Source organism: Dictyostelium purpureum (assembly GCF_000190715.1).
Source record: "Dictyostelium purpureum unplaced genomic scaffold DICPUscaffold_228, whole genome shotgun sequence".
In the NCBI taxonomy this organism is placed as follows: Eukaryota; Evosea; class Eumycetozoa; order Dictyosteliales; family Dictyosteliaceae; genus Dictyostelium; species Dictyostelium purpureum.
In genome coordinates, this window is record NW_003519564.1 from 1 (window position 1) to 20,716 (window position 20,716).

The 20,716-nt window shown below is 24.4% G+C and overlaps 10 protein-coding genes across 10 annotated transcripts; 6 read left to right on the forward strand and 4 right to left on the reverse strand.

Annotated features, from left to right (window-relative positions):
• On the reverse strand, positions 1–1,537 carry DICPUDRAFT_56766 (uncharacterized protein; the record flags this gene model as incomplete). The annotated part of the gene is made up of 3 exons (XM_003290513.1): positions 1–402; positions 532–910; positions 990–1,537. Coding segments are annotated over 3 exons (1,329 nt in total), but the record flags the coding sequence as incomplete, so codon positions are not given.
• Positions 1,538–1,823: 286 nt separating this feature from the next.
• On the reverse strand, positions 1,824–2,680 carry DICPUDRAFT_155076 (uncharacterized protein; the record flags this gene model as incomplete). Its single annotated transcript, XM_003290514.1, has 2 exons — positions 1,824–2,276; positions 2,354–2,680. 2 exons carry the CDS (start codon positions 2,678–2,680, stop codon positions 1,824–1,826), a joined length of 780 nt encoding a protein of 259 aa, XP_003290562.1.
• A 611-nt stretch (positions 2,681–3,291) lies between these two features.
• Positions 3,292–4,014, forward strand: DICPUDRAFT_37572 (uncharacterized protein; the record flags this gene model as incomplete). Its single annotated transcript, XM_003290503.1, has 2 exons — positions 3,292–3,512; positions 3,597–4,014. 2 exons carry the CDS (start codon positions 3,292–3,294, stop codon positions 4,012–4,014), a joined length of 639 nt encoding a protein of 212 aa, XP_003290551.1.
• A 129-nt stretch (positions 4,015–4,143) lies between these two features.
• On the reverse strand, positions 4,144–7,055 carry DICPUDRAFT_155078 (uncharacterized protein; the record flags this gene model as incomplete). The annotated part of the gene is made up of 3 exons (XM_003290515.1): positions 4,144–5,099; positions 5,204–5,758; positions 5,789–7,055. 3 exons carry the CDS (start codon positions 7,053–7,055, stop codon positions 4,144–4,146), a joined length of 2,778 nt encoding a protein of 925 aa, XP_003290563.1.
• Positions 7,056–7,620: 565 nt separating this feature from the next.
• Positions 7,621–8,853, forward strand: DICPUDRAFT_37554 (uncharacterized protein; the record flags this gene model as incomplete). Its single annotated transcript, XM_003290504.1, has 4 exons — positions 7,621–8,043; positions 8,172–8,317; positions 8,388–8,469; positions 8,542–8,853. The coding sequence occupies 4 exons, from the start codon at positions 7,621–7,623 to the stop codon at positions 8,851–8,853; spliced, it is 963 nt and encodes a 320-aa protein (XP_003290552.1).
• Positions 8,854–9,853: 1,000 nt separating this feature from the next.
• Positions 9,854–12,892, forward strand: DICPUDRAFT_81283 (uncharacterized protein; the record flags this gene model as incomplete). The annotated part of the gene is made up of 5 exons (XM_003290505.1): positions 9,854–10,009; positions 10,136–10,321; positions 10,408–10,615; positions 10,692–11,791; positions 11,855–12,892. The coding sequence occupies 5 exons, from the start codon at positions 9,854–9,856 to the stop codon at positions 12,890–12,892; spliced, it is 2,688 nt and encodes an 895-aa protein (XP_003290553.1).
• A 445-nt stretch (positions 12,893–13,337) lies between these two features.
• Positions 13,338–14,070, forward strand: DICPUDRAFT_98727 (uncharacterized protein). Its single transcript, XM_003290506.1, has one exon. It carries the CDS (start codon positions 13,361–13,363, stop codon positions 13,901–13,903), a length of 543 nt encoding a protein of 180 aa, XP_003290554.1. The 5' UTR covers positions 13,338–13,360; the 3' UTR covers positions 13,904–14,070.
• A 76-nt stretch (positions 14,071–14,146) lies between these two features.
• On the forward strand, positions 14,147–15,572 carry DICPUDRAFT_37582 (uncharacterized protein; the record flags this gene model as incomplete). The annotated part of the gene is made up of 3 exons (XM_003290507.1): positions 14,147–14,298; positions 14,372–15,339; positions 15,421–15,572. The coding sequence occupies 3 exons, from the start codon at positions 14,147–14,149 to the stop codon at positions 15,570–15,572; spliced, it is 1,272 nt and encodes a 423-aa protein (XP_003290555.1).
• Positions 15,573–15,951: 379 nt separating this feature from the next.
• On the forward strand, positions 15,952–17,475 carry DICPUDRAFT_81286 (uncharacterized protein; the record flags this gene model as incomplete). Its single annotated transcript, XM_003290508.1, has 4 exons — positions 15,952–16,617; positions 16,681–17,045; positions 17,116–17,338; positions 17,407–17,475. 4 exons carry the CDS (start codon positions 15,952–15,954, stop codon positions 17,473–17,475), a joined length of 1,323 nt encoding a protein of 440 aa, XP_003290556.1.
• A 1,276-nt stretch (positions 17,476–18,751) lies between these two features.
• On the reverse strand, positions 18,752–20,649 carry DICPUDRAFT_155084 (uncharacterized protein; the record flags this gene model as incomplete). The annotated part of the gene is made up of 3 exons (XM_003290516.1): positions 18,752–19,327; positions 19,388–20,095; positions 20,158–20,649. The coding sequence occupies 3 exons, from the start codon at positions 20,647–20,649 to the stop codon at positions 18,752–18,754; spliced, it is 1,776 nt and encodes a 591-aa protein (XP_003290564.1).
• Positions 20,650–20,716: the final 67 nt, after the last annotated feature.

Genomic DNA, 20,716 nt, shown 5'->3' on the forward strand with positions numbered 1-20,716 from the left:
TTTTTTATAATTTGGTACAAATGAAATAGAGTTGATTGGTTGATCTTTTGACCTTATATAACCTCTTGGGGTAACCGAGAATTTTGGGTAGGTTTTAACTTTATAAATTGCACAATATTGATCATTGGTTTTACTTTTGCTATTTAAATAAAAGATTACAGCCAATCTTTGATTATCTGGAGACCAAGCTATTTTTTTAATATAACCACCTAAATAGAGATCGTTATTTGATGATGATGTACTGGGTAAATTGTTTTGTTGTGGTACTTTATATGTTGATGTTCTTTCGATATATACTGTTTCGCCACCTGAGTCGAATGCTTTATTAATACATTGAATAAAATGAATTTTATCACCACTACCAACTGCTAAATATTCCCCTTTTTCGCTCCATGCACCTGTCTTTTAAAAGAAAAAAAAAATTTAGTATCATTCTTTTCATAAAATATTAATAATAATAATAATAATAATAATAATAATAATAATAATAATAATAATAATAATAATAATAATAATAATAATAATAAATACTTGATAGTTTGATAACATCTTCCATTCTTTATCATTATAACTCCAATTTGAACCGTCATAAATTCTTGAATATTCACCACCACATGATAGGATATAATAATTTTTAGGTGACCATACTAAAAAATTGTTACCATAATGACGTGGTATAAATGTTGGTACTCTTGAGGCAACATCCCATAAAAGAATTGAGGGGTGTTTTGGTGAACCACATGCTAATTGTAAACCATCTGATGACCATGTAATTGTTGTTGGTTGATAATATGGGTAGTTTAAAATATTTGAACATGTTTTGGATTGGTTTACTTTATAATGAATTGAAAGTTTTTTAAGTTCTGGTTTTAAATCGCTAATGTCAATTTCCCAAATAACAACACCATTCCTATAAATAATATTATTAAACGATATTATGTTAATATATTATGTTTTGAATTTATATAGGTTATTATTATATTACATACTCTGTTGCAACAGCTAATGTATATGGTAAGAATGGTTTCCATTGAATATCGCAAACTTTTGATTGTAGTTCAAACCAGAGTGTCAATGGCTTTACACTATTCATACCATACATATCTTGGTTTGGGAAATAGTAGATATAGATAACATCATTTTTATTACAAACTGCTAAAACTCTATGTTGTGGATGCCATGACATACATTTAATAACTTTATTGCTATTGTCGTTTAATTGTGATTGTGGTGCTTCAAGCTGATCCGGTTTTTTACGAAAACATTCATTAATTGTATCTACGATTTGGTAAAGCTTTAATTGTGCATTTTGAAATTGGGTGGGTTCTGGTGCTTTTAATGTTTCTTCTCTACCTCTAAACTCTTGCTCATCTACTTTGATATCCACTAAATTCTTTCTTTCTAATAATAGTTCATATGGTAATTTACTTTCGTCGCTGAATGGTTCAATTCTTGATTTAAATTCACCATAAACCTGTTGATCATTTATAATTATTTTTTTACTATTTTCTTCGAATGAACTCTTTTCCTCTACCATCTTTCCTGAAATTATATAAGTATAAAAAAAAATAAAAAAAAGAGATAGTTATGAAAAATGTGAATTTAAAAAAAAATAAAAAAATTTTTTAAAAAAAATATTTTTAAATTTAAAATTTTTTTTTTTTTGAATAAATAATTATTTTTTAGGTAAATATTTATATAAAAAATAATTAATTAATTGATTGCTAATTTTATTACACTTTTTTAATATAAAGGATATAATGTTGTTTGGTTTGGTTGTCTTTTTTTTATGGTAAGTTTTTCTTTTTTTTTGGGTGTATATTTTAGGAATAATCATTTGCATGATCAAGTAATTTTTTAGTTGCATCAGCGGCATCAATTGAAATATTAAAATCATTTGATACGCTTGGTACAGAGAATACAAACTCTGGACGACCAGATTCACTAAATTGAGGTTTAACATTAACTTGTGGAGCTTGAACGTCGTAACCACCAACATTAACATTTGGGGTGAAACCAAATGATAGACCACTATTATTACCACCTGGTAAAATATTTGAAATGAAACCACCAATTGCACCAGCAACGGTATGTTCAACACCTGGTGTTGGGAAACTAATTTCGATATATATTTTATGTCTTCTTTCTACTCTTTCTTTTGTACCAGATTTAACCATTCTTGGTTTACCATGCTTTTCAACTAAAGTAAATGAAATTCTTCTATCTGCAAAATAAGCATTAGCTTCTTTAAGAGATGTTTCAATATTTTTTTTAATCTAAATTATACAATTCAAACGTTAATATATGTATATATATATATTTATTTTATAATGATTTTAAAACTTGAACTTACTTTACGTTGGAATAAAAATATCATAACTGCTAAAACAATAGTACCAATACCAGCAAACCCGATACCATAGCCTGTGACACCGAATTGCCCCTTAAAAAGACCAATAAATATTAAACAAATTCCTAAAAAGATGATAAGTAATGGTATAAAAAATGTCTTTGAATATCTTGTCTTTGTAACTGTATTGATTCTATTAACAACCTGTTCAAACTCCTCTTTGCCCATAATTGGCTCTAATGGTGATGGGTAATGTCTTTTATTGAATCCTTCAAAACCTAAACATTTTTTGCTGTTAACTGTTTTAACTTTAACTTTAGTGTAGCTCATTCTTCTTTTTTTTCTTTTATGATTATACCCAAAAATAATAATATATATATATTATAACAGTATTAATATGGTTACTTTGTTTATATATAATCTACAATATTATTGTTTAAACACTTTAAAAAAAAATAAAAGATTTTTTTAAAAAAAAAAATTAAAAAAATATAAAAAAAAAAAAAAAAAAAAAAAAAAAAAAAAATTTTAATTTTTCTCATTTTTTTAAAAACAATCATAAATTAAATAAATAATTTATAAAAGAAACTAAACAAAACATTTCCAATAAATTAATTTATGTTTATAAATAAATTTAAAAAAGGTAAGGAAAGAAAAAGAGTTACACATTTTTCTTTTTTTTTATTTTTTTATTTTTTTATTTTTTTTTCGTTTTTTTATTTTTATTAAAATTTTTTTTTAATTTTTATTAATTTTTTTTTTTCTATAAATTAATTAGATAAATAAATAATTATTTGGTGTCGATAAAATATCCAAAAAAATATAAAGAAATATTTGTTTTTTTTTTTTTTATTGTTTTTATTTTTTTTTACAAATAATAATTATTATCTCACCCATATAATAACACCCACTGTGTAACAAATCATAAAAAAAAATCAAAAATGTTTGGATTTTTAAATAAAATAGTTAATTCAAGAGTTTTTAAACTTTATGAGGTTTCATTAGCAGAAAGACCAATCGTAACCAAATCATTAACAGGTACAGTAGTATTTGGTATTGGTGATATATGTGCACAAAAAATTGAAAAAAAAGAATACGATGTAAAAAGAACATTGATGATGTGTACCATTGGTACTTTTATTATTGTACCACATATTCATGTGTAGGTTTAAATAAATAAATAAATAAATAAATAAACTTATGGATATTCAAAATACTAATTTAAAATTAATTATATTATTTTTAGATGGTTTGGATTTTTAGATAGAAATATTAAAACAACTGGATGGAGAGCCGCTATTACCAAAGTTGCATTAGATCAAACTTTATTTGCACCATACCTTTTTACCGTTAATATATCTTGTGTACAAATATTTAAGAATGGAGGTTTCAGTTTTGAATTATGGAAAGAAAAGATGAGCAATGAGTTTATAGGTATTTACCAAAAATCATTAATGATTTGGCCTGCAACCAATTTATTATTATTTAGATATATTCCACCACAATTTAGACTTTTAATTAGTAATCTTGTTGGTGCTGGTTGGAATTGTATATTATCCACAGTTGCAAATAATGATAACTATAAACAACCACAACCACAACAATCCATTTCAGCCGATCAGCAATCAAAAGTAGAAAATATTAACCCACAAATTCAATTATAATATACCACAGATTGTCCCCACTAAATAAAAAACACATATTTATTTATCGAAATTAAAATTAAAATAGACTATAGTTTACATTTCTTTTATGTTTTTATTTTATATAAATAAATACATATATATATAAATTTATTTCTTTATTAGTTTTAAAATATTTAATGATTTTTTGCTTATGATATTATTTATATTAAAATTATTATTATTTAAATTTTTAAGTGGTATAAAATTATAATTATTATTCCTATTATTTATATTATGCATTTTACAACTTGAAACAGTTGTTGTATAAAATATTTCTGATCCCATAAGTTGATTTGGATTTATGAATTTTGGAACCTTTTTCTTTGCAATTTTGGGTATTTTAATTACTGTTTTAGGTTTTTCTTTCTTTTCTTTTTCTTTTTCTCTTTCCCTTTCTTTTTCTCCTTCATTTTCATTTTCATTTTCATTTTGATCTTTGTTTTCAATTTCATTTTGATTTTCGTTAGTTGTAACTCCAAGTTTTCTTTTTTTTCTTTCATTTATTGTTTCTCTTTCTTTAATTTTTGATTGTTCTTCTTGTGAGGTTATGTGTTCATCCAAAGTGAAATTTAACTCTTGAAGTAATGAAAAATCTGAAGGTGAGAATCTAACTAAATCGTATGCCAATGCATAGGGACGGTTTGTATTTACAGGTTCATAGTTGTCACCAATTTTTAGATTGTTACTTTGAGTTAGACGAATTACTGATGGATAACGTTGTGAAAAATGAGTTAAAATAGTTTGTTTAGCCTTCATATCTTTTGCTACACCTAATGCTTCAGAGAATGTTGAGTGTCTTTTTGCGACTGCATCTTCTTGATATTCGTCAGTGAAAGTAGCTTCGTGAATTAAAAGATCAGAGTTTTTACCAGCAGCTACCAATAGTTTTGAGGGACGTGTGTCACCGGAATATGTAATTTTGTAACCTTTTGGAATATCTTTGTTTTTAAATGTAGCGACCAAACCAAAAGATGCATTGCAATGAACAACTGGTACACTTGTTAATGATATTAAAGATAGTTTTGCACAGACTTCTTGGAGAATCAGAGATTTAGCACCCGTACCTATAACTTCAATATTATCGCAGGAAAAAGTCTTTCAAGTCAGACAAACCAATGGTATAAGGTGTTTGGTACTAAAATTACTAATGGAGGGGGGTTATCAATACCGGCTTCTTTGAATGCGAGATTTCTTTCAATGATTACGGAACCAATACCAAGATGGTGATCGGCGTGTAAATGTGATACCCAAATTAAATGAGTTTCCATAAGAATTTGTTTTGTCTTCTTTCGACCAAAAAATATTTCTAATTGGCTGATTGATGATTGACCACAGTCTACCAGCATATGGTTGTTTTCGTCAGGTGATACTAAAATACCTGATACACTTCTAAAAAGATTTGGAGATGCTGAAGCTGTGCCTAAAAACATTAATTTAGGATACTCTAAACCTTTCTCCATATTGTTACGGAAATTTTTAATGTGCTCAATAGTTGCTTTATCTTTTTCACCTTTATCATCCAAGTTGAGATGTTGAATTGGTGGTATCTTTATTATATTTTTCTCTGTAATTCTACCTCTACTACGAACTGGGGAAATGATATGCTTGGCCTTACTCTCTACTGCAAAAAATGAATCTTTTAATATTTTGGATTTCAATAGTTCATTTAATACATTAATTGATGTTGGTTCGTTGTTTTCATCGGTTGGTGTTAAATCTGGAACTAATATCTTTAAATTTTCTAGTAATTTACTTTCACAAATTTGATTTTTCGAAAATTCTTTAGATGTTAAAAAGTGTTTAGTTTGAATTGGTGGTTGAAGGGTTGATCTTCTTTCAAATTCATCAAATACTAAGCTAATTTCTAATTCTGATCCATCTTCTGTATTTTTGGTAGTAGTTGGTTGGTTATCTTGTTCTAAACTTAACCTTTCATCTTTTTTATCGATTTCAAATTGTTCCATTTCCTCATTTGTTGGTTTATTTGTTAATTTTTCCATAAATTTAATAAATTTAGGATTATTTATAACTTCTTTTGGACTTGAATGATAAACAAAAGATAGTTTTTTCTGTTTACTGAAAATTGGTTCCCATATTGGATTTTCAAATAATGAATCAAAATATGATTCATCTGGACAATTGATAAATGCAAAGCAAGTTCCATCTACAAATTTATAAATATCATTTGGACTAACTATTCTTCCATTTGGTAAATCGTTTACAACATCAAATCCATTTGTAAGTTCTTTATATTTTCTTCCATTAAAAACACCTAAACTATTTGCTTTTTCTTTATCAAATCTTGTTCTAATTGGTAATGTTTCAAATAAATAACAAATATTTGGTGAAATCTTTGGGTGATAATTATTATCCTTTCTATTATTTGAAAAAAGTGAATTATATGGTTTTGATAGAGGAACAACTGTTGGTAATTTTTTATTATTTAAAGTAACTGGAAACTTCATCATATTTTTATTATTTTCACTATTATTTTTCTTGTTATTATTAAAACTATTATATTTATTATTATTATTATTATTATTATTTTCATTGGGGTTATTATCAAATTCGTAACTATTAGATTCTGGAACATCTATAAATTTGGTATTTATAGAGTGAATTGGAATACTTTTAATTTGAAATATTTCACCAATTTGATTGTAGTTATAGTCATCCAGTTCATAAATTCTGAATAAGTTACTTTTATTATGGAATGATGCATTTCTAAAAAATGTAAAGATACCTGGGGGACCAAAGATTTTAACTATATTCGTTGTTTCCTTTAGTGATAAAAGAACCCCAATTAAGCCTCCAATTTTTTTCCATGATAAGGATGTAAGCAATATATTGTTTGTTCTTAATAGACCAATACCATCAGCGCCCAATAATCCTTTTAAGGTTGATTCGCTGGGATCAACTAAATAACATTCTTGTGATTCTGAAAATACATATGTCGAACAATAACCTGATGTATCAAAAACTGGTTCTACAAATAACACTCCACCTCTTCCATTATTCATCTTGAGATTTTTGAAATATATTAAAGAAAATGTAAAATAAAAAAATAAAAAAAAATAAAAAATAAAAAAATAAAAAAAACGAAAAAAAAATTAATTATAAAAATTAATTTTTTATTTTATCGTTTTTTTTTAAACGAATTGGTAAAAAAAACTCTAAATAAATAAAAGATAGAAATAGTTTATTTGAATAACTCCTTTTTTAAATCATTGTAATGTTTATACAACAGGTTGAGTGTTAACTATATTTTTATTTTATATTTCCAATAATATATATATATATTTTTAATAATATTATACTAAGAATTATTGTTTAAAAAAGGGATAAGCTTAATCTTTTTTGAAATTTATTCTTTTTTTTTTGAGCTATTACTTATATTTATTTGTATACATTTTCAAAAAAAAATTTTAATTTTATTTTTTTAATTTTTTAAAATAAATTTTTTTTTTTTTTTTTAATTTTTTTAATTTTTCTATCTTCAAATTTTTTATCCATAAAACTGATTTCATTAATGTTTAATAATTACAACAATAATTAATAACATAATACAATAAATAATAGTAAAAGATGGCAGAAATGTTAATGTTATCAAGTTCGGATTCAATCGAATTAAATAAATTTGAAAATAAAATTAGAGAATCAAGATCATTCAATTGGGTTTTGGTTAGAGATACACTTAGATTTTTAAGAAAAAGCAAAGCACGTAAATCAAATTTAGTATCAAAGTATGGTTTAAAGTTGGTTAATGAATACATCTCAAAATTAGATGCTCAAGAATCCTATGATATTATTGAACAGGTATTGGTTTCTCTTTTAGAATGTGGTGATGACGAAAATGCCAATAAACTCTTTAATATTTTAAAATCTAAATTTGGTAGAGAAAGTGTACGTGTTCAAAGATTACAAGCTATGATCCATGAGTCCAATTTTCAATTAAAAGATGCTTTGGATATTTATAATTCAATTTTAGAAAAGTATCCTGCTGATCAAGTATGTATCATTGTTTATAATAGTAATACTAATAGTAATAATAAGGCAACAATTATAATAGTAATAGTTATAATGGTATTATAAAATGGTTAAAAATTGGATATTAATTATTTTAATTTAATATTTAGATGAGTTATAAGAGACAAGTATCAATTTTTAAATGCCAAGGTAATCTCACTAAAGCAATTCAAGTTTTAAATACCTATCTTCAAATTTTTATGTGTGATATAGAGGCTTGGTTAGAATTATCATCATTACATATTACATTTTTATCGTAAATATTATATATAGATATTTGAAATAAATGTAAAGGTTATTAACAGATGTTTTATTTAATTATACAGATATAGCACAGCATTGATTTGTTTAGAAGAGGTTATTCTTAATGCACCAATCAATTATATCTTTTATATTAAATATGCCGAGGTATGTATTGTAGAACGCTAAATACAAAATAAAACATCAATTAATATTAATTTTTTTTTATTTTAATTTTAGACCTTGTATAGTTTGGGTGGTATTGATAATTATAATATGGCCATTCAATATTACACCCACTCGTTAGAATTAAATTCACCAACTGAAATTGATGTATTGGGTCATCCCCCAACCTATTTACCAGCCATTTATGGTATTATAATGTCAATATTCTCTTTATCAGATGAAAATGTTCAAATCAAGGAGAGCCAACTCAAATTGATGGAATGGGCACAAAACCACCTTATACTTATCACCAATAAATACTCTCCTGATAAATTAACCTTTGTAAAACATTTTATTGATTCAACTGATATATTTAATAAAGAATAAAAAAAAAAAAAAATAAAAAAAGAAATAAAAATTTCGTTTATAAATTTTAAAAAAAAACAAATAAAAAAAACTAGTTTCAAACAAAATATGTGTACTATTTTTAAAGTATTTATTTAGTTAGCATTATGTAAACTTACATTAAGTGTGGTAAAGGTTTGGTCAGATTCCATTGTCCAATCTTTTTCCCATCCATTTATTTTTAAATTTAAATAGATATAGAATCGATATGGGTTAATAAATTTTGATAAAAAAAAATCAAATAAAATTGAAAAAAGGAATCTGACCTTTAATAAACACAACGTGGATCAGGGTGGTTCATCATTGGTTTATGGATTAGCCATTTTTTTTGTTTTACCCTTTTTCCTATGGATCTTTTTATTTCGGTTTGCTAATCAAAAGTAAAAGGGTCTGGATTACTTTTTTTCTAATAGAGGATTTATCATTTCTCATATGGAAAATACACACCAAGGAAAAAAAAATTTTGAAAAATTTCTTTTCTTTATATAATCTTATTATTTTAAATTTAAATTACAAAGTTTTTTAAAATAAATACATCACCGAATAGATATTTTATGGGAATACAAAAGCATTTAAGTTTATTATTATTTTAATAATTAAATTTTAATAATTATTTATTTATTTTTTTTTTTTATTTTTTTTTATTTTTTTTATTTTAAAATTTTTTTTTTTTTTTTAATTTTTTTATATTTCATAATTTTTTTTTTATTTCATTTTTAGAAATTTATATATATATACTTATACATATTTTTAAATTATTATTTATTCTATTCAATATTACTTTCTTTTTCAAAAACATAATATAATAAAAACCGAATATTCTAAATAATAAATATTAAATATTTATTTAATTTTAAATATAATTTTAAATATATTATATATATATTCTAAACCAATTATAAATAATAAAAAACATACCTCCCATCCCCTTTTCTAATTTTGTTTATTTGTATTTATATATCTATATAATACATATAATCGAATGACAAAGAGAAAAGCCTTGGGGTCTGATGCCGAAGGTGCAAACCCACAAAATAATGAGGTGACTGCATCCACTGCTTGTAATAATACACAACAATCAACAAAGAGACAACGTAAACCAACCTCAAAATTTTTAGAGCAAGCTTTAAATAAAAAAGTTTGTACACAACCCTTATTCCATTTATAAATAATCTATTATAATTAATAATACTAATTTTCCATTTTTTTTTTTTTTTTTTTTTTTTTTTTTTTTTTTTTTTTTTTTTTAAAAATTTTTTTTTAGAAATCTGGAGCTTTGAAAAATAAAGAAGGTTTGATAAATGACGATTTTTGTTCATCGTGTAAAGATGGAGGTGATTTGCTCTGTTGTGACAGTTGTGAAAAGTCATTTCACTTAATGTGTTTAAATCCACCCCTTGAAGAGATCCCAGAAGGTGATTGGTATTGTAATTCTTGTAAATATAAAAAAGTATGAATTTTTACATTTAAAATCATTATAAACCCAAAAATATATAAAACTAAAAAAAATTACTATTTTAATATTAATAATTGCAGAGTAAAACTAATGTTACAAAATCACCATCAACCACAATTATAAATAATAAAACCTATTTTAAAGAGTCAGAACAATCTCCTGAAGAAATGTCACCGCCATATTTGCCAATATCTTCATCACCTATTGGTAGTACAATGTCAAGTTTAGTTGATAATTTATCATCAGTAAACCCTTCAACTTTTCAACTTCCACAAGAATATACAAAGAGTAAGAACCAAATACTATAGCTTTTTATTTATTTATTAACATACATAAATATTAACAATTTGATTTGTAATTCCAGATGTAAATAGAAATTCATCAAAAAAATTAAATTGTTTAGTTTGTGAAGAAAGTTCAAATAGTGGAGATATTTTGCAATGTAATAAATGTAATGCGGCTTATCATTCCACTTGCGTCGACTCATCCTCTTTGGGAAATAAAACATCAGCTTGGTTATGTCCAAAACATAATAAAAATATAGAATCACAATCAGCAAATAATAGTCATAATAATACACCAAAATTAGCAGGAAAATCAAAAGAAAAAAAAGAGAGGACAATAGCAGCAGGATCTAACAAGAGTTCGGCACAGAAAAAAGAAACTGGGAAAAGGTTTGAAAAATTAGAAAAAATTGACAAAGAATTTTCCCCAAAAGAAAAGAAAGAAACAACTAAAGAGAGAAAAGATAAGGAATTAACAGTTTGTCATTCATCGCCCGAAGAAAAAAAAAGCAAAAGTAATACATCAACACCTCAACTATCTGGAAAAAAAGCAAATAAAAATATGGCGACAGTTTCACCATCCCCTTCTACTAGTAGCTTTATTTCAAGTCTTGTTGAGAAAACTCAAAAAAATATAAGTGATCCAAATAAAATAGGTAGCACTACAAAAAATACAGGTAGCGATGATGAATATAGCGATGGGTCAGATTCAGAAAAATATAAAAATAAAAATAAAAATAAAAATAATAAGGGTGTCAACAATTCATTAGATAATAGAAATAACTATAGCAAACCTATACAGTCAACAGTTCTTTTAAGCAAGCTAGAGGAATTAAAGCGAATAAAAGAAAGCAATCCCCAAATGGATGAGTCATCACCATCTCAAAGTCATGGTTTACGTAATAGTGATCGTCAAATAGACTTGGCTAATAAACAACCTCAATACCGACCTGTTGTAAATAAGAATAAGAAAATACTAAAAACTCCAATTTTAAGCGAAAGATTTACTTTAGATTTTTCAAATAACCAAAATCCACTTTTTAATAATACATACAAACCCTCGTCTAAAGACCCATTCTATGAAAATATATATGGAAACGGCCAAACCATGGAACAACTCTATGACCATCAATTAATTAAACAGTTATTTGGTGAAAAAAATTCAGATATAATCCAAAATGTATGTTTTTTATTTTTTTTATTTATCAAGAAATATTTTTTTTTACTAATTTATATTTTATAGAATTTAATGTACAACACTAATAATAATAATAATATTAATAATATGAATAATATGAGTAATATGAATAATATGAAAAATATGGATAATAATATGAATAATAATAATAATAATAATATAAATAATATTAATATAAATAATATTAATAAACCTGATATGACAACTAGATCACCAACAATCCAAAATGAAAACGATAATATAAACTACAACATAAAAAATAACAATCATTATCAATTAGAAAAATTATTAAATGAACAAAGAAAGCTTTCAGTTGCGAGTATGCCTTCTGAATTTGGGATTTTACCAAATGAAGTACTTCAGCAACCAATCGATTCTGCCAACTCAATAGTAATGTCAAATTTATCACCACTTTTTACCCAATTTTTAGCATGGCAACGTTTAATGCAAATTAACCATCAAATATTTCAAGCCAGAGCAAGTTTTCCTGAACTCTCACAACCTTTTTTTCCACAACCACAACATTTTAATGTTAATAATAACCAACGACCAAATAACACTACTGCCACTACCACCACCACCGCTACCACTACCACATCTATCTCTACACCCACATGTGATTTAAAACCGAATAGCAATAATAACGATAATAGCAATAGTGACTATAATGGTGGTAATAACAGTCAAGATGCAAAACTTGCTGAATATGAAAATAGCAGTGAAAAAAAAATATTAAATAGATCAGGTGAAGCTTCTCCAAATACAACACCTTATAAGCAAATTAAATTTATAAATTCAAGAAATAGTGTAAATAAAGATAAAGAAAATAATAATGATAAAAAATCAACAGATGACGAAGGCGGAACACCTAGTAAATATATCGCAACCTTAAAATCCCCACTAGTTTTATCAATTCTTAAATCACCAACAACATCACCATCCTCGTCCGCCTCAGCATCCTCAACACTTCAAAATCATCCATCCCCAACTTTACTTTCATCCTCATCTGCATCAGACTCACCTCAACAGGAATTAAAAATTAAATTAAATATATCCCCAATATCAAGAAGAACGAAATTATAAACAAATAACAACAATTAATTAATTTTATTTTATTTTATTAACTAAGAAAAATAAAAAAAAATAAAAAAATTAACTATAATATATCAAATAAATAAATAAATTCATTATTTATTAATTTACTTTAAAAATAAAACAAAGAATGGTATGAATTTTATATTATTTTTTTTTTTCTAAAAATGGTAAATACATCTTGTGTTTTTTAATATATTTTTTTTTTAATTATTTTAAAATAAAAATCATTGACACATACAACTATTTGTGTTATATTATTAGAAAAAAAAAAAAAAAAAAAAAGAATTTCACACGTTCAGCTATTATTTTTTCGGCTTATTTTTCTAAAAAAAGAAATAACTTTTAAATTATTATTAATTAATTTAATTTATTTTTATATAAAAACAAAATAATTTTTATTTTTTATTTTTATTGTATTTATTATAAAAGAAATCTTATTTATAATTAACTAAAAAAATGGAAGCCCAGTTTAATTCCTGTCAAGAATATTTAGAACAATATAAGAATGATTTAAATAGCAATAGTTTGGAAATAGATTTTATCAGTAATTTGAAAATTTTAGAATTTAGAAAAGGTTTTATCAAATTTTCGTTTCAAGTAAAAAAAGAGACACCATGTAAAATAATTTTTTCAAGAGTTTCCAATTATTTCGGGATAATAAATTACATTGATGTATTTGGCAATAGAAATATTAACAAAGTAAACTATAGTATCAATAGTTATTTGGAGGGCAAAACATTCAAGGTTGGGGAACTATTAATAGTAAACTGCGAAATTGAAAAGGTCACAAATTCTTTAATATTCCAAAGAGTAATATTTGAAAAATCACTAAACACAAAAAACATCAGTAATGAAATCAATGAAACTATTGCAAATACTCAAATTATCTTTAAAAAAGCCCAAGTTTCAAACAATGGCCCAGGGGGTATGAGAGAAAAGAAACTAATGGAGAAGAGTGAAATATTTAACAAATACATTATTAAACCAAGTAAACTATAACAAATCAATCAGAATAAAAATTATTATTATTATTTTATTTTTTTATTTCAATTATTTCTCAATTTATCTATAAATTAACATTTTATAGTAATTTTAAACACAAATAAATAAAAAAATAAAAATTAAATAAAATTTAAAAAATTAAAAAAAATTAAAAATTAAAAAAACTTTTTTATTTTTTATTTTTTTTTTTTTTATTCATAACTTTTTTTACCACCCCTATATAGTTTTCATAATATAAATATGTTTGATTTTAAAATTAGTGAAATTTTAGTTAAACCACTTAAAGATGATTATGTATGTGTTATTTGTAGTGACTATGTTTTGAATCACTACCCAATAGAATCATCCCAAGCTCTTTCTTGTAAAAATGGTCATTTAATGTGTAAATTATGGTATGTATCTATTATAATTCTGTTAACAATACGATTTTAAATACTAATAACTATTTAATCACATAATAAATAGTTGGGATAAACAACTAGCATTAAGAAAAGAATGTGGGATATGTAGAATAAAAATAAACTCGATAGGCGAACTATGTAGAAATATTTTTTTAGAAAAGGCAATTAGAGGCAAAAAAGTATACTGTCCGAACTTGTATACAGATTTTAGAATGAACGATGGCGAATTGGTAATAGACGAACAAGGATGTAAAGAAATAATAACGATAGATCAAATCGAAACTCATTTAGCACAGTGTGAATATGGTTTTATTGGATGTAAAAATAGTATCGAATGCAAAGCAAAATTTAGAAAGAACCATCAAGAAAAACACGAAGAGCAATGTCAATATTCAATTATTAATTGTGAACATTGTGAGGAACCAGTAGTAAAAGACAAATATGCAAAACATTTAGAAGATGATTGTAATGTGGTATCATTGGAATGTGAACACTGCCATAATAAATACGGTAGACGTGACCTTTTATCCCATATTCGTAACGAATGCAAAGAGGTCGTTATAGATTGCATTTATAAAGATGGTGGATGCAATAAACGTATCAAAAGATGTGACTTACCAACGCACCTAAAAGAAAATAACAACCATATTTTTTTCATGCAGACCCTCATCAACAAACATAGAATCGAAACTGAAGAATCAGATCGTGTTATAAAAAAATTAAAAAATGACTACAGTGAATTAGAAAAACGTGTAGATGTAAATAGTAGATATCGTGGAAGCTGGACAATTGAAAATTGGGAATCAAAACTTGCAACACATAACAATAATGAGCGCTTAAAAAGTCCTTATTTCAGTGTGGGTTCAAAAAACTTTTATATTGGCCTTTATCCAAATGGTTTCAATGATTCAAATAACAATCATTTTTCAATTTTTTTACACTTATACGAAAAACCTTCATTTTTATCAACCAATGTTAAATTTAGTTTTGAACTTGTAAATAATAATGATTTATCAAAATCACATAAAATGGGTAAATATTATATCAATCTTTAGGTAATACCATTTATATTAATATTAATTTTATTTTTATTTTTTTTTGTTCCCACAAAAGAAAAAACTAATATTTATTCAGAAAACAAAGGAAGTGGATTTGGTAGATTTATAGAAACTAAATTAGTTAAGGATTTCGTAACCAATGATAAAATAACATTTAATATCGATGTAGAAGTCATACCTTCAGAAAGCAAATTATTAACAAAATAATAAACTGGTTTATAAAATTATAAAATTGTAAATACATTACAATAAAAAAAAAATATTTATTTATTTTTTTAAAATTGTATTTATTATTTATTTGAACCCTATTGAAATAGATAATAGTTATAAAAAAGTATTAAAACTGCTAGATTTTATAAACCAATACTTCATTTAAAAAAAAAATGAATCCAAATCTATAACCCATTTTTTAAATTTTTATTTATTTAAAATTTTTTCCTGCTTTTTTTTCTCTTTTATTTTTAATTTTTTTATTTTAAATTTTTTGTTTTTTTTAATATATTTTATTTTTAAAATTTTAGAAAACTCTATTAACAAAATAAAACAATAATATAACAACATAATAACAATCCAATAGAGATACGATATGGAACTAAAGAATGAAATAACAGTTATATTAAATAGTAATAAAACCAGTGGCAAAATATCGAAACCAATCTTTGAAATTTTAGTCCAATATATGGATTTTAAAATGTTTTTTAGATTTGGTACAAGAGTTTGTAAAACATTTAGAGGTTTGTTTTTCAACTCAAGTAGATGGAGAATAATTGATTTAAGTTTCTTGGGCAGTGTAGATGCAAATTTTAAAATTTATAAACTATGCGGAACATTAAGATCATATCACCAAAATGGTAATTTTATATTTGAGGATGATGAAGAAAATCCAATAACCAATACCACAAATGACGAAACCGCCACCAATAAAATTTTTTATACCCCATATGTCGAAACACTTATATTAGATAGTTTAGATAAAGCCACCGAAGATTGCTTCAAACATATAAACAATTGCAGAATAATGAATAAAATAGAAAACTTATCACTATTTAAAACCAATATAAGAAGCTTAAACATTTTCTTTGAAACAAACCCACCAAGAAATATAATTTCCCTTGCCTTACCCACTTTAACGGATATTCAGGCAAATCATTACAAAAAGATCCCAAATTTACAATCATTAGCACTCAATGGTATATACCAGCCAGTTCAAATTATTAAATTTTTAGACTCCTGTAAATCATTAAAAAAACTTGTAATTATCAACATACATATAATAAAAAATAACTGTAACCCATTACTAATTTATTAAATTTAGGATATATTCCACTCACTAAAATCCCTCGATGAGAATCTATCGTCAAAACTAATCACATGTACACAAATTACACATCTACGACTATCAAACATAGATATTGACACTGATATTCTTTTAACAATTTTCATGAATTTAATAAATTTAGAGCATCTTGTTGTCCATAATATAGCACAATTATCATCAGCCTGTGTAGATACAGCCATCGAAAGTTTAAAGAATTTAAAAGAACTAAATATTAAATTTTGTAGAAATGCAAATAAAATAACAGAATCCTCAAAATCTTTACAAATCTTTGATTGTTCATATAGCGGTATTAAAAGCTTTGAATTTCCCAATCTTATCAGCTTAACAATTGGTGGATATTCGTAAATATACATATGAAATAAAATTTCAATTTAACAAATAAATACTAATTTTTTTATTTTTATTAAATAGACTTAATAACTATGAAATATTTGATATATTTTCACAATTTCATTCATTAAAATATTTAGATTTAGGGAGAGCAGATATCACCAACGAAAAGTTACAAACAATTTTCAAATATGTTGGAAAAGATTTAGAGGTTATAAATTTATTGGATAACAAATCTATATCATCAGACTCTGTTGATTTAGTTATTAGCAAGTGTCCAAAATTATTCAAATTGTTTATTGATGTAAGTGTGCATGTTTATATAACACATAATAGAATTAATACTAACTTTTTTTTTTTTAAAATGTATAGAAGAATCAAAATATTTCAAAAGAAACTATAGAGAGACTAAAATCTTTAAATATACTTCTTAAAAACTAATTTAAAATATAATGTCACGTTATCTTCAATTTTTTTTCTTTTTTTTTTTTACCAAATTTTTTTTTTTTTTTTTTTTCGTTTTTTTTTTTTCCTGAAAGGAAAAAATATTTTTTTAAAAAAATTTTTATTATTTTCCTTAAGCCTCAAACCGCTCAGAAATACAAAATAAATATAATAATGCCTTAGGTTTAGTGTAAGCTATACATTTTTTTTTAAATAATCATTATTTTTTATGGTTTAGTTTATTATTTTTATGATGAAACACTGTTAGGGACATCTTAATTAAAATGATGAAAAAAAAACATTTTACTTCTTCTTTAACATCTGACAAATAATAAAAAAAATCATTTAAAATAATAATATTGTATTTTTTAAAAAATATAAAATATTAATAATTTTTTTAAATTTAAATATAGAATTACCAATGGCACCAAAAAGTTCTATGTTTGCTCCAAAGCTTTATTTTTTCTAAGAAAAAAAAAGATTAACAATGGTAAGTTTTTTATATTAAAGAAAGAAAATATATTGAAATCAAAATGATGATTTTAATACAAGCATATGTCTGAATTAAATTGAGGACATTTTTAACATACGTCTGATTTAATTTCAATAATTTTTTTTCTTTTTTGATAATATTTAAATATCATTTTACTAATATCTCTATTTTCATTATAGATTCTTAACCATCATTGATATCTGTCCTTTTCTAATGGTCCATTTCTATTGATCCATTCCTCAAAAGGTAGAGTATAGAATAATATTTTATTTTTTTAAAAAAAGAAAAAATTTAAAGATTAGTATGATGAGAAAACTTGACGAGCGGACCGAGCTATGCTGCGGATAAAATCAGAACGTGTACAAAAATTCTTGCTGACATAATCTTTAAAAATTTTCTTTTTTAATTTTTTAAAAATAATTTAAAAAATATAAAGAATTTATATTAATATATCTTTTTAATATATAGGTTTTTAAAATCTACCGGATATGCGCCAATTAGATACTAGCAAATAGTTGTTAAGGGTATAAATTATTTTATAGTTTCATCCACCCATAAATCAAATGCTATTATTAGTAATAAAAAAGTCTTGTTTCAGTGCTTTTTTCAACAATTAAATAAAAAGTTCTTTATAAAACATTTTATTATAAATAAAAATTTATAATTTTTTTTTAAAAAAAATTCTATTATAGTTTCTATTATTTTTTTTTTTTATAGTTTTAAAATTTTATTGTTTTTATACATATTTTTTTATTAAATAAAAATTTAAATTAATTATCTTTATTTTTTTTGATTATTATTGTTTTTGATATTTAGCAACTGCATTTGATTTTTATCTAACCATTCTAGTGTATAAGGTTTGTCGTTGTTTGCATTATCGCTAACTTTTAAATTAATTTCCGATAAACATTTATCTCTAACTTGATCGGTAATTTTATATAATTTTGATTTAATTTCTTTAAAGGATGGGTCTTGAGAATTTGGTACATCTTTTAATAGTTTCTTCAAATCTGATCTAAGATCCATCAAAGTTTCCAATAAGAATTCGTTTGTGTTGTCCCCTACGTTGGTTGGTAAATTTGATAAATTTGATACATCCAAACCAAAAACATTTAAAATTGATTTAATATAGTCTTGAATATTATACAAAAGGTCAGTATCAATTGTGTCAATTGATTCTCTAGTTTGTTTCATTAATGATTGCAAACTTTCAACGACTGCTGGAGTATCAAAGTCATTTGCTAAATCTTTTTCAACTTTTAATTTGGTATTACTTAATTGTTCTAATAATGCTGCAGAGTCATTAAAAGTTTTTTTAACTTTATCTACTGATACTAATTCTTCATCTAATTTATTCTTTGATGAAAAAAATATTAATATTATATAATAATAACAAGTTATAATAATTCTACATACCTGAACAAACTTAAACCAATTTATAAATAATAATTCTTTTTCGACACATAGTTTTAAAGTTTCGTCGCTGTATACCAATGGATCTGTATATCTGTGAATTAGGCAGAGCCAACGTAAAGTATTTGGAGTATATTTATCAAGAAAATCACGAATTGTAATTACATTGTTGAGTGATTTTGACATTTTTACATTTTTTAAATGGAGATGACCTACATGAAGGAAATAGTTTGCCCATTGATATGAACCATCTTTATTACATTCTGAATGATGACCTTCGCATTGAGCAATTTCATTTTGATGATGTGGAAACTCTAAGTCGATACCGCCAGAATGGACATCTAAATGATTACCAAAAATTGAGTTTATCATTGCAGAACACTCTATATGCCAACCTGGTCTTCCTTTACCAAATGGAGACTCCCAACCAACAGCTTCATTTTTACCATCATAATCTAAATCTTTATTAAATGATTTCCATAATACAAAATCTTGATTCGATTTTTTAGTATCATCTACAAGATCCTTTGATTCTCCATGTTCATTAATTGCTCTTAGTGTTGAGTATCTGTCAAATCCAAACTTTTCGACATTGAAAAAAATTGATTTAGTTGATTCATATGTTAAATTGTTATCTCTAATTTTTTCGATATAGTTAATAATTTCGCCCATATGCTCTGAAACTCTGGTGGTAAACATTGGTGGTTTAATCTAATAAAAAATTAATTAATATCCATTTGTTTTAAAATAAAGTTGTCTATAAATATATTTACATTTAATGACTTTAAATCTTCAATAAACTCTTTTTCATATATTCTGGATAGTTCCGATGCTGAAATTTGCTTTTCACGTGATTTAATTAGTATTTTATCGTCAATATCGGTCATACCCATAACATGAATTATATTTAATCTAAAGTAGTCTTGTAAAATTCTTTGAATGATATCAACAGTAACATAGTTTCTAGCGTGACCGATATGTGAACTACTGTATACTGTTGGACCGCAAGTATACCAGCTTATTGGTCTTTGATTTTTTATATTAGAGTTTGAAATTAACAATGGTACCTTTTGATGATTTGCTAAACTGTTTTTAACTTGAATGCCAGTATCATATGATGTTTCAATTTTTGGCATTTCCCATTTTCTTTTATTTGTTATGTTTGATGATGGTGATATTGTTGTTGTTGAATATAATCTAATTGATATTATATTATTATTATTTACAATTAATTTATTAACATTGTTTTTGATTAGTCTAATCATTATTATTATTGTGAAACATAACAATAATAATATTATTGTTTATGTGTAATATCTGAAGATTAATTAA

What these genes read in the sequence shown, in the direction of transcription:
- DICPUDRAFT_98727 (XM_003290506.1), top strand. Translation starts at nt 13,361, where the DNA reads ATGGAAGCCCAGTTTAATTCCTGTCAAGAATATTTAGAACAATATAAG.